Raw genomic sequence first — 12,647 nt, 5'->3', positions numbered from 1 at the left:
GGTTTACAAGTTCCTTAAAAACTTGTTGGCGACTCTTTTGCTCTATCTTCTTCCCTTTTGGACGCCACCGTACTTTAGTGTATGATCATAGTGGGGTTCGAGCTTGTGGGATTTTAAAGGATTGAAACTATACCCTACACCTACTGTTTGCTGATTAGGCGGCTAAAGAAACCAAAAACAAAAATATCACATAAATCTCAAAATTGATTAGGCTCTTTTTTGTTTTTTATTAGGCTCTTAAACCGCAAAATTCATATTCATCTTTATGATGAACGAACCTTGTTCATCATAAGGGTATACAGGTAATATCCATTATACGTGGACTCCAGGTTTGCAGTGATGTGTTAGCTCACGTGTATTCAATGAACAGGTCATCGCGCACAGTCACCACTGTTAACATAACGTCGTCTTTATCCTCACTATTCAAAAGGGAAAAGAGAATAAATGCATCGAGTGGCGATTTGTGCAAGGGAGATATAGTTGGATCTACTTCACCGATATAGCGCTCACCGACCGACACCGGAGTGCGAAGCACCGGCCAGACCGTATCAAATATCCGATGTAAGTCGCATTTTTAGGTTAAGTTTTTTTTTGTGTGACTTTGTTAAATTGTTGCGGAAACATAAAATTCAAGAGTTGGTGTTGAAATGGAATTAAAAATTTTGAAAATTGATTAAAGTGTGTTGCTTGCTTACTTACACAAAACAATTGGGTTGAAACGGAAATCCGAAAAAACATTAAGTTGTGTTGTTTAATTATACAAAACAAGCGTTTGTGTATTTTGGTAAAATTAGAGTTTAAAATTTTAATTAAAAGGTTGTGATTATGGTTTGAAATAAAAGGGATGGTGTAGGTGTCTCTTATTCAATGGTTGTAATGAATTGGAATTAGAATCATGTGTGTGTGTGTGTGGTGGGGGGTTAGGCGGTGGTGGGGGGGGTGAGGGGTGGGCTATCTGGGATATGATGTGTGTTGATTAGGGTTTCCTCATAAATGTTTGCTTCGCTAGTTCATTATAATTATACTTGTGTTGTACTTGTTCTTTAAACTTGTAGTCAAAGTGTAATTGGTAGTTGTTTCAATGTAATGATGCTGTATGAATTTGTGAAATTAAAGCTAATTACATATAGTAGTTTGAATTGACTAAAACATGAACCTTCACAAATCTTATCTTCAAGTAAACATGTTGTGGCGTCTATAACTCTATATGCACTATATGCAGTTCCAAGACTGAATTTATGAGGAAGCGATTGTGGGAAGTCGTTGAAATGGAAAACAATGATGTATGGTATAATGACTCTGAATCTATTATATGCCCTCAAATGTTGTAAGAGTTTAGTATTTTATCCACAAAGAATTTCCTTTTTGTGCAGATTAGGAATGAGCATTGCTGTGGAAAGACAATAGAACTACACCCTGCACTCTTTAAGGTTCGTTTCACCCGCATTGAATAATATTAACATAGGCAATTTCAAAATGCTAATTTAATCTCTTGCAATGCATTAAGTAGGACAATAGCATGAGCAAGGGAGGTGTCTTTAAGGAAAAGGGACAAGTATTGAGGGAGCATTCCAGATCAATTTGTAGAGTAAGTGCGCTAGTATTGAATTTGCACTTGATATTACTTTAAATTGAGGTATATGATGGTACATAAATTTCAGTTACATCAATGACTAAAACTATGAGTTGTAGTTGAATTCCAGGTTTCTTGTTCAACTATTATGATCCACTTTGTCCAACACTATATGCAAGTCCCAAGTTTTTAATAAGGAGTTGTTGACTTGTTCTATTTAGGAACAAACTGTTGTTTTAATTTCTTAAACAATAGTTTGTGTGTGTTGGTCATAATGATGAGTTGGGGGTTTTGATTTATGTTTTCAGCCACCGAGTATCAATTGCCGTATTCAGTCATTTGGGCGTATTTGTAAGAAATTTGATGAAAGAAGGACTAGATGGGTGAATGAGATGGCGTTTGGAGGCATTCTTCATCTTGTGTCAGACATGCATGTACCAAGACAATTATCGTATTGGATTATGACTAGAATTGATCCACTTAATAGGATCTTGATTGCTCCAGATGGACATGAGTTTCCGCTGTCAAAGAATCAAGTTAGATGGATATTAGGTACACCCAGTGGTAACAAGTCCGTGCCAAGTTCTAAAATGATGAACAATGAAGTTCGTGAGAAGGTTCATAAGGTGATACTCCAATATGGGAGTTCATGGAAAACAAAATCTAGTAGAGGATGTGGAAGTGTTTATATATCTGTCGGTATTCCGGTAACTAGTAAAATGATGGATAGATTAGAGGGAAACTTTGGTGAAGATGAGGAAGAGGAATTCAAGACACTATTTCTTATCCTTTTGCTGCATATGGTAATGTGTCCAACCCAATCACCTCGGCTAGCCACAGATTTAATACCGGCTGTTAGCTGTGTCAAGAACTGTAAGGAGTATGATTGGAGTGATTTGGTGTTGAAGAAATTGATGGCTAGTGTGTCCAGTTTTGCTCGGCGTTTCTATGCAACTGGATATGCTGGTGGATGTGGAGGATGTGCGATATTTGCTGTTGTGAGTACGATGCAAACATGTATCAATTTTTGTTAATTGACATTAGTGAAGGATTTTGTGATTATGAATTGATGATGTTTTTATTACAGATTTTTTATCACGACAGGCTAAATGGGCCTTCTTTACAATGGGATGTGTTCCCTAGGATAAAGGTGTGGACCAAGCATGCAATCTCAATGGCAGCGAAGGCGGACCGGACAAGATATGGGGACTACGGGAGGTTAGGGGTTAGATTCTAATCAACAACTGTACTTCGTATTATTCATCTACACATGTTTGAGGGTTGTTGAATATTTACAAGGGAAACGGAAATTTTTATAGTATTGCTTAGAGTTACTTGATTTTTGTGCATTTGGTTGATGTTGCCTACGGAGAGAGTCATTACAGGATTGCTAGGGACTTTGAAGCACCAGTTGAGAATGTTGTGCTTAGAGTGAGTTTTTTATTTACACTTTGTACTGAAAGCGAAATTGTATTTGGCCACATATGTTTCATTAATACATCATTGGGTTGTATCGTTGTGTTGTAGGATGTCTCCGAGGTGATGGGGTCTAAAACTGAAAGGCAAAGGCGCTCTGGTCGTCAAGGAAGAACCAAGGTTGAACATGCTAATAATGTAACAAAGAAACATATTGGTTATCGCTATGCTTAAGTTAACATGTGGTGTAACTGTAACAATAATTAATTGTATTTTACAAAAGGTGACGGTATTTGTACGCCTTACAAACGCACGACAATGATTCGTAGTTATTGAAAATTTTGTTTTTCGATAGATTTTGTAATCAGATAAAGGAATATCTCCATCACAGTTGTTCCTAACCAAATAACTAAACAGGTAATTATACAAGGCAACATGAATTCAAATACAAAACCTATCTTGGGCTCAAGTAATCAACTTATTCTGGATTTGGTAAACTGTACATATTTCTAGTAAGCATTTAAACCAGGGGCGGACCTTTGAAGGGGCGGACAAGGGCTTGGCCCCCCCTCAATATTTGGCCCAAATTTGTTTCTATATTCAATGTCCAGTAAAAGCCCAAAAGTCACCCAAAGAAGTTGGTACCAAACGTCCAAGCTTACTAGGAGTATATGTCATACTACAGTATATGACTTTTTCACTTTATCTTTTTTGCACAAATTCCACAGCAAAAGAACCACACGTTACTACTGTTGTAGCTATTTGCATTACACAAAATTACAACATTTCCCTTTTAGTTATCTCTTTTTGTTATTCTATTTAAGCATTATATTTGTCCAAAATTTCAATGCCTTGAATTATTAGATCTCTTCAATTTTTTTTGTTGTCCAGACTTTTAGTCTTAGCTAATGAACTAACTAATATTTTGATTTTTATTTATTACTCATAAATCTCATAACAAATAATACTTTTATCTATCCACCCTTTGAAGTTAAGAGTTATGAAAGTAGTTTCAAAGGTTAATTTCTAATTGAAATAGAATTATATTAGTGATTATTTTATTTTTATGGTATTTGTATAATAAGTAATAAATATTAAGGTGATAATATACTTTACTATATTTGTTTTAATGTATTTGTATAATTAATAATATTAAGGTAATTTGGCCCCCCTTGGAAAAATTTTCAAGATCCGCCACTGATTTGAACGATAAAGATTTGGAAGTGGGCCCCATTTGTCGGGCACAAAACGGATTATGGACAATATATCTTAACCAACCCGAATAATTTTGTGACACTCGTACATGATCATTGTGGCGTTTTTGTAAAATATGTAACGGGTGTTCTTTTTATTATTAGTATTTAAATACGGTTAAGAAAAAGTTGTAATTCACGTGTTGATAAATCTCCAATGATTAGTATTGATAGGCTTATACTTTACAAAGTTGTTTTGGATAGTAGGTTGTGGTAAACTAACTTTAAATTTGACTTAGGACAAAATGTGAAATTGGGTGGACCCAATCAATTAAATGGGCCATAAATATACAACAAGTTGGATGTTTATACCTCCCAAGAAATGTACAATTAAACCAAACAAGGTGAGAATGGGCCTAATAGTTTACTTGGTGTACTTGGCCCAGCCATTTTTGGATCCACATATAATAGGGATGACCCATACCTTATGGGTGCAAGTTTTACAAGCATGTTGACACTACTGGAGGTATAAGATAGGTAAATAAAAAATTGTATAAAATAATCGTGTCCATTTACACTTGATTCCCAAATCACCTTGTATGATTGAAGGGCCATTCGATATTGTTATGGAGTTCATGTGTTGATAATTAGATATTCAAAATAAATGTTTATTGGAAGCAAACAAAATGGGTTGTACATTTTGGGACTAAAATTTATACATAAGGGACTATCAAAAGGGCACGGAGCGAGTATATGTGTTGAAAATGTAACTTTGAATTATACAATGCATATACGGAGAGGTGATAACAATATATGATTTTTAAATAATAAAGAATGTGTTCGATGAGATTCGTATTCAAGATCTTTTAGAGTAGAATCATTAACTGAAAAATTAGTGCATGGCAATTACTAAAAATTCTTAAGTTGTTAGTGTAGTTGTATGTAAGGGGGTAGGATAAGGAAAAAATATAAGAATAGAATGGTGGGTGGTACAAGAGGAAAGAATAAAAGAAATGGTTTTCAAGATATCAAATTAAAAAGAATGAAATTCTTATGGTTAAGGGAGATAGATTAGAATTTAGCAAGGCTTGTTTTATAGATATTCAATACTTTTCCACATTTTGATTTCCATAATGACCAATCATGAAAGGAGATAAAATATGAAATACATAGTGCGTTATTATCCATAACACAACGTACTCCGAAAATAAATATCCTTAATTTGAAATCTGTAAAACATTGAATATTTATGGGAAAAACGAGTAACTCTTTGGGAACGGGACATAGTATGGGGCTTTCTGGCTTTGTTCCTGGACGGGGAGTTACTTCCTTCTTTTATTTCTGTTTCTCTTCTGTTGGGGAGTTACAAAATGAGGTTGTTGCGCGAATTCAGAAGTTCTCGAAGACTCATGATAATGGAAGCGGGTCAAGTACGTATCCAGTTGTATAGCAATCGCATGTGGGTTCCTTCCTTTTTCTTTCTCTTCTGTTGGGGAGTTAGAAAAGGGGGTCGTTGCATTGTTTAAGTGAATCCAGAAGTTCTCGAAGACTCATGATACTGAAGCGTGTGATGTAGCCCATATCTTGACTAGGATCGGCTTTTCTATAACTAGAGGAGTGGGGGCCCAGATTGTATCTCGACTTCCCACTATTTTTCTATAAGTTGTATAACTTTGTATGGTATTGAGAAAAAAATAATAAAAATAATAATAATAATAATAATAATAATAAATAATAATAATAATAATAATAATAATAATAATAATAATAATAATAATAATAATAATAATAATACAAGTCGTTTGTTTTAAAGGGAAAAAAAAAGTTATATAAAGTAAAAACAAAAAAAAAAAATTCTAAAGACAAAAGTTTGGTAGCCTCGTTAAAGGAGAAAGGGGACACTTGTCTTATTATCATAAATGCTCTAAGACATTCATCTTTATGTCATTAGTATTTGTCAGTTCCATAGAATTATCCAAAGATTGAAAAAGTACACTTTTAAACCATTCTTTATGAAATTAGATTTGGTTCCTTGCCATAAGTGTTAAAATAATTATTATTTTTGAAAAATAGGGTTTAACTTAAAAATCAATTTTTTTAAATGCAGTATAATCATATAAACACCGATTAGACCGGTTATTTAAAGGTGATCTGCTATGCTCTGTTCAGTTTCTAAATGTTCTGGTCCGCTTCTATTTGCTATGCCTCGCTCAACTCTGCCCTAACCTGCAGTGAATAACATTATTAATAATAATAATCTTAATAGTCAATTCATATGATCTTGTGTAGTATCCTCCGCTCTTCACATAACCTCAAAAGAATAGACCCTTTAGTCCGTTAAAGTGAATATGTATAAACCTCTGTACTATTGATTTGAAGATGACCTGACCCTATTATTTCGTTCAAAACCAACCAACCTCAAATAATACTATTGTAATAAAAATTCCAATAACAACTTATTTCTTATTATATCTTTGTAATTTAAACAACTAATAATCAAATGTCATTGCATCTGTAATTATTGTTTGGAAATGTGTCCAAAACACATTGTTTATTAAGTATTGGTTATCAATGAAATAGAAAATTAATCATTTCAGTCAATAACATCTAAATTCTAATTTTTTTTTTTATTATTTTTGTTGTTGTTTTCATATATATACACCGTATAAAATAAGTGATAAATAAATCACTATAAAAAAAATAATAGAGTCTATTGTTTGGGACACACTAGCATATGAGTAGTATCATTGATGTTGTGTATGTTAGTTTATAGTTATGGAATCTGATTATTGATTAAGTATCTACACACACAGTACAAAACTGGTCGAGTTGTTTAATATTAAGATATTTATTATTCACTTAAACCTCGTAATTGACATTTTTTCCGACATTTTCCTCAAGTCAACAAGGTTAGTTAATTCCATAACTAATAACTAATAGCACCTCACTAGATAGATATTTTAACAAATAGCTTGTCATTGAACCTACGGTTTTAATCAAATCATCAATTTAACTACCATATGCTTCAATGACTAGCTATTAGGTTAGTAGTAATTGCAATATAAAAAAAACAAGGATTGCGGTTAATAAATATGCCCCTGAACAATATATTTTGTCCACTCTAATTCTCAAGATAAGTGGCTTGGCAAAGCTAATTTGGTTAGCCAAACTAATAGCGTACTCGTGGTCTAACGGGCAAACAAGTAGGTTCGTAATTAATGAAATTTCAAGCAACACCCTAGCTACAATCGTTGGGGTTGCTAGAAGTATCCAAAATCGTTTAACACATTAAAATTAATACATTTTTTATATAAATAGACAATAAGAAGTTTTATAATGGCAATTTAATTAGACTTAATCACTAATACTTGATTTTTAGTCATTTAAGATGTCACTCTTTACTAATAATTTTCATTTTTATTGAATTACTTTTATGCACGTTAGGGTAATGTTTATTTACTTTTAAGGGTATCATTTGTTGTATCTAGTCAACCTATATAGTGGATGTATAACAAGTATTGTACATACGAATTTGTTTATAGTTTATGTTACATTTTTTTTTTACAAATATAAATATATATTTTTTAGTCAAAGTTAATCCCCATTATGTAAACTAAAACTTTGGTAACTTTAATAATTCCTCAAATGTCAACATTCTCCACGTCCCTATTCACTATTTGCAGCAGGGTGTAGGGTTCGAATCCTATCCCTTACCTTCACTAAAAATTTGTAACTTTTTTCTGATTTTTTTTTTATAATTTGTTTTCCCCAAAAGGTCCATATCCCTTGAAACCCTAACCCATTTCCATTCTTTATCTCATTCTCACTCTCTCTCCTTCCTCATTCGGCGGCAAGAGGTAAGACTCCAAGCAAAAACTTGCTCACCTTCATCCTTTGTTCAAGTAACATTCTCTCCCTCTTGATTCTTTGTTTTCTTTCATTGAGTTCCTCATTTCCGTAGCTATCTTGTTTTGCTTTTCTTAGTACATGCAACATACGATTTATGCGATCTGATTTGTAGTTAATTTGCTCAAGTAATTACATAAAACCATGTATGAATGAGGTAAATTGGTTACATTTTGTAAGTATAATTTTAGTTTTGACGATTATGACATGTTTATTGCGCAAAATATGGAATACGGTTTGGAGATGTTCAAAATTGGGCTTGAATTTGAGAATATGATACTATACTCCAAAGATTGTTCGACTTTTGTACAATTTGGGGTAGTTTTAGTGAGTTTTGATGGATTTGTTTGTATTAGTATATGTATGTTCGTTGATAAAGCATCTGAAAATTATTACATTTTTTGTTCTAGTAGAGTTGGTGTTCCCAATTTTCCCTTTTGTGCTTAACCATTATGAAAAAATGTGTTAGATAATTCAATTTTTGGTTGATTTATAGCATACTTGTAGATTATGATTAAAAGTTAAGTCCACTAAGAGGATATATGGTTGATTTTCTATTTTTGTTATGTCAAACACTCGTATTGTGTGGTGAATCTTTATTTGAGTATTTCTAGGTGGTCCTTGAAATGTGGATGAGTTATTTTATCATATTTACCAAATGTAGATCTTTAATTGGACATACACATCTGTCTTTATGTGTTATATAATCTATTCAACTAGATTCTGTCAGTCTACTTAGTATACCCTACCGTTGTTAATAAACTAATTTGTAGTTTTGGGATCTACGTTGATTAGGTTGAAGAAGAATGTCAATTAGGAGATTTGAGTTCACAATCGACACTCGTCGACGCTTACGAAATGTGGTGAGTCTATAATGAAATATTATTGTTTTCATGTAGTTTATAAAAAAACTACCATGCTCAACAATGTTATTAAAGGTTTTTTTTTTCCTATCCAGCCTCTTCCAATGCGTATGAGTCGTCGGGTTAAAGAAATTTGTTCCAGGTCGAATGATCAACGTGAAGCAAAATTCCACCTTCAAGTTGGAAGTGACCCAAACACATACATTGTGCATTTGAAAGATATTACCTGGGGTGATGGTCTGGTGGAAACTTATTTAAGTGACGGATGGGGGACTTTGTAAGCTCAAAAAACTTGAAATTGGGAGACACTATTCTGCTGTCAGTAGAGGATTTGGAGGAATTGGTGTATAAGGTAAGGATCTGGCGTGATGAAATTGAGTTAACAGCTGAAAAACCAAGCGTTCAAGGGGTAGAAGTGAACCAAACCCCCTCCTTCATGTTCCATTTCACTAAAGGCTACATTGACAAACCGACAATTGTAAGTAAATCGTTTTTCAATTACTTGTGGCTGCGTTGCAATTTATTGTTTGACTTACGGTGTATATCATTTTTATATCGTTTTAATTTGTATGACTTAGAACGTTCCGACTCCCTTTGCTCGAGCACATTTTGGAGACCTCGAAGACCCATGTGAAGTTAAGTTGGTATTGTCTTCGACCTATGATGCAACAATGCATATTTATTATGATTGCAAAGGCAGCATTGTAGCTTGCAGCATCAAGAGAGGAGTCAAAGAATTCATGGACGCCGAAGGTGTTAAACTCGGTGAGAAGGTTTTGGTTGAGTTGGTTCAAATGGATCCACATGTTTTAAGTTTACGCTTTACTTGACTGACCATCCTTATGCATCTCCTTGGTGTTTTTAACCACATTTTGTGTGTTATCAAACAATATTTCGGCTATTAAGTAATAGTGTTTTGGTGTACCATCCTGAACTTAATATGTTATTAGTATTAAAGTTTCTGACTTCTTCTAGTAGTAGTATTGTAGTAGAAGTATTTTAGAATTTTAGTAGTATATTTGACTATGATGTTTAAAATTAATGATCAACTTTGATGAGTGATCTTGATGGTATCTTGTGATGTATTGGACTATATTTGTGGCCTTGATCATTTCCGATTGTAGTGTTTAATTTACAATGACTAATGTGTACCATTGAAAGGTTTAATGATAACCTTTCAATTTTATTAAACTGAAATGAAATTATTTGGAAATTTATCACTTAATTATTAGTCTATAGACATGCACGTGTCAACTCATTGTATGTCTTTAGTATATTTTTTTTTTAAAAATATAAATATATATTTAAAGACACAAATATTTTGTATGTTTAAACAAATACATTTCAATCTTACGGTATATGGACAAAGACACAATAATGTGAAAGATATGTACATATAAATATTCCAACCATCAATTTATTATCTCCTAAGATTAAGGAAACAACAATAATCACCAAGTACTTAACTACAAATTATACCATGATTTTCCTAATGACTCCTAACATATAATTATGCAATCTTCTCTTTAAAAAAAAAGAATCTTTGATTTAACAAATGTACCCTTCAAAAAAACCATTCTTAGACTTAACTAAAGTACCCTTCAAAAATAGGACTTAACAAAGATAAGAAAGGTCACTTATTATAAATTATGCACTTTGTTTTTTAACACGTAATACTTAAGTAAGTAATATTATACTTAACTTTATTGCTGACTCAAATGAGGAGATAAACACAACACAACCCAAATAAAAAATTAAAAAAAAAAATTCGAGAAAAATCCTAATAGTAGTAAATGCTACAGGAAGTTATAAGTTGCGCATCTTGTTGTTGTTGTTGAGAAAGTTGGTCAATTATAATGCTTGGAATTCTTCATCGAATGCGCACTACTTCACATCAGTTTGTAGTGTTCTTATCACCTGCTTTGTCCTCTACTCGGGGGACCACCTGTGAGACACCAATACACCATCCATGTTAGCTATTCATCAATTAATTGCTTGTATAAATCATCACTTCAATACTTAAAAATTCATTTTGAAATTTTATCAACAATTATGTTTTTAGTGTATTAGATAATGCTATGGTAATTATACAACATGAAATACATATTTTCCCTATAAGAAAAAGGTCATGTATTATACTTGTATTTCGTATCTCTTAGCTTGTATGAATAAGTTTAGTATACATTATTTAAACACGTAATTTTTGGACATTATTTAATTACTTAACATAGGTTTTATACCTCATTTTCATTTATTCTAAATTATAACTACCGACTAATTGTATTTGACCTTAGGTAAGCCCCGAACTTCCAAATTTTTCCAATTTGGGAAAATAATAGAGATAAAAATATTACAAAAAAGGAAATATTGCCGGTAATAAAGATACAAGCTAAAATAAATATTATTAATTTTAAAAAAGAAAAAATAAATAAAAAAGGAGAGAGTATACATAATACTTAGCTCCTACTTATGCGATTACTTAGTTTATATTACAACCATGAGTCCTTGAGAACCATGTATTCGGTATTCCTCCTTTCCTTTCACAACTAAATGAAAGAAATTATGTCTAAATAATACAGAAACAGACTTCTATACCTGGTTATGTGTCATTTTATAAGGACGAATAATTCATCTTTCTTTTTTGCCGGTTACAAGTCCTGTTCACTCGATCACTCGAACATGCTGCATTTTTAACAAAACACTAATAAATTATTAACTTATTATAAACTTCTTATATTTTTTTTACGGACAAAAGCAGACGTTTTGTATAAAATGAAAAGATTTTCAGACACATAAAAGAAAAGATTTTAGAAATATCACAAATTCACAGGTATATATATAATCAATTGATAAAAGGTCCAGATTTTCACTCTAAAATATCTAAAGTAATCATCAATACTCAATAGGCATAGTCTGCGTTACTTTTTTGCGTGTAACTACCCTTTCTTCCATATTTCTAACCCTATTCTTTTTAAAGAAGTATTGACATAATCACCTACACTGTTAAGTTTTTATTTTTTAATTTTTTTTATATAAATAAATGAACGTTACATCATTTATTAAAAGATCAAAGCAATATTCATGATCCTTAATACCTTCATCATACGTTTGATTTTAACATATTGTTAAATATGAAAGGTTGTGAAAAAAAAACAATTATTTTGTGGGATGAAAAACGGAAATTTTGATTTATTTAGATAAAGACATCTCTAGAATATTATCTAGACTGTTGTAATAAAACAATGAGATGTTGTCAGTGTTGTTTTAGAAAATAGAAAGTGTAAAAAATTATTACTTGTAAAAAATAAATATATACGAAGAAGGTAGTATTTGATTTATATTCTATTTTTTTTTTTTTTTTTTTTGTAAATAAGCTAAACAAAACGGATTTTATTATTACTAAAGGGTGGATAAGTTGTGTCTTTGTGAGTCATGTGACATGTGGTTACAAACTTGTTATAGGAGATCTTTTACTTGCACAAAACCTAGTGTCGACTCTTGAGTAAAATCTTTGTACATTACTATTATTAGTAAAAGTTGTACTGCTCATTAGATATTTAGTTGGTTAAAATTAATCACCAATTTCTAATTTGTCATAAAGTGCCCCTCTATTATTTCAACGAATCAACCACATATCCTTCTTATTTGCTTCATTCTACCATTAAAGATAGTATATAAATTATTATATTTTTCCCT

The 12,647-nt window shown here is 32.0% G+C and overlaps 1 protein-coding gene and 1 long non-coding RNA gene across 4 annotated transcripts; both read left to right on the top strand.

Moving 5' to 3' along the window:
* The first annotated feature begins 375 nt into the window (after window positions 1–375).
* On the top strand, window positions 376–3,381 carry LOC110683657. 2 transcript variants are annotated; one of them, XR_002503645.1, is made up of 7 exons: window positions 376–561; window positions 1,223–1,283; window positions 1,374–1,430; window positions 1,511–1,588; window positions 1,882–2,571; window positions 2,661–3,004; window positions 3,101–3,381. XR_002503645.1 is itself a non-coding variant. In XM_021860049.1 (6 exons), exons 2-6 carry the CDS (start codon window positions 1,239–1,241, stop codon window positions 2,808–2,810), a joined length of 1,020 nt encoding a protein of 339 aa, XP_021715741.1. In that variant the 5' UTR covers window positions 376–561; window positions 1,223–1,238; the 3' UTR covers window positions 2,811–3,056. The 2 variants fall into 2 exon arrangements, 1 of the variants encoding a protein (XP_021715741.1); XM_021860049.1 differs by lacking the exon at window positions 3,101–3,381 and having other exon boundaries at window positions 2,661–3,056.
* A 4,257-nt stretch (window positions 3,382–7,638) lies between these two features.
* On the top strand, window positions 7,639–9,875 carry LOC110683664. Of its 2 annotated transcripts, none has more exons than XR_002503648.1 (4): window positions 7,639–8,039; window positions 8,884–8,951; window positions 9,047–9,429; window positions 9,530–9,875. It is a non-coding gene; the product is annotated as an uncharacterized LOC110683664 (long non-coding RNA). The 2 variants fall into 2 exon arrangements; XR_002503647.1 differs by having other exon boundaries at window positions 7,639–8,084.
* The last annotated feature ends 2,772 nt before the right edge of the window (window positions 9,876–12,647 follow it).

Source organism: Chenopodium quinoa, unplaced genomic scaffold, assembly GCF_001683475.1.
Source record: "Chenopodium quinoa cultivar QQ74 unplaced genomic scaffold, ASM168347v1, whole genome shotgun sequence".
Taxonomy (NCBI): domain Eukaryota; kingdom Viridiplantae; phylum Streptophyta; class Magnoliopsida; order Caryophyllales; family Amaranthaceae; genus Chenopodium; species Chenopodium quinoa.
The sequence above is the reverse complement of the archived record's forward strand: the minus strand, read 5'-3'. Positions and strand labels throughout refer to the sequence as shown.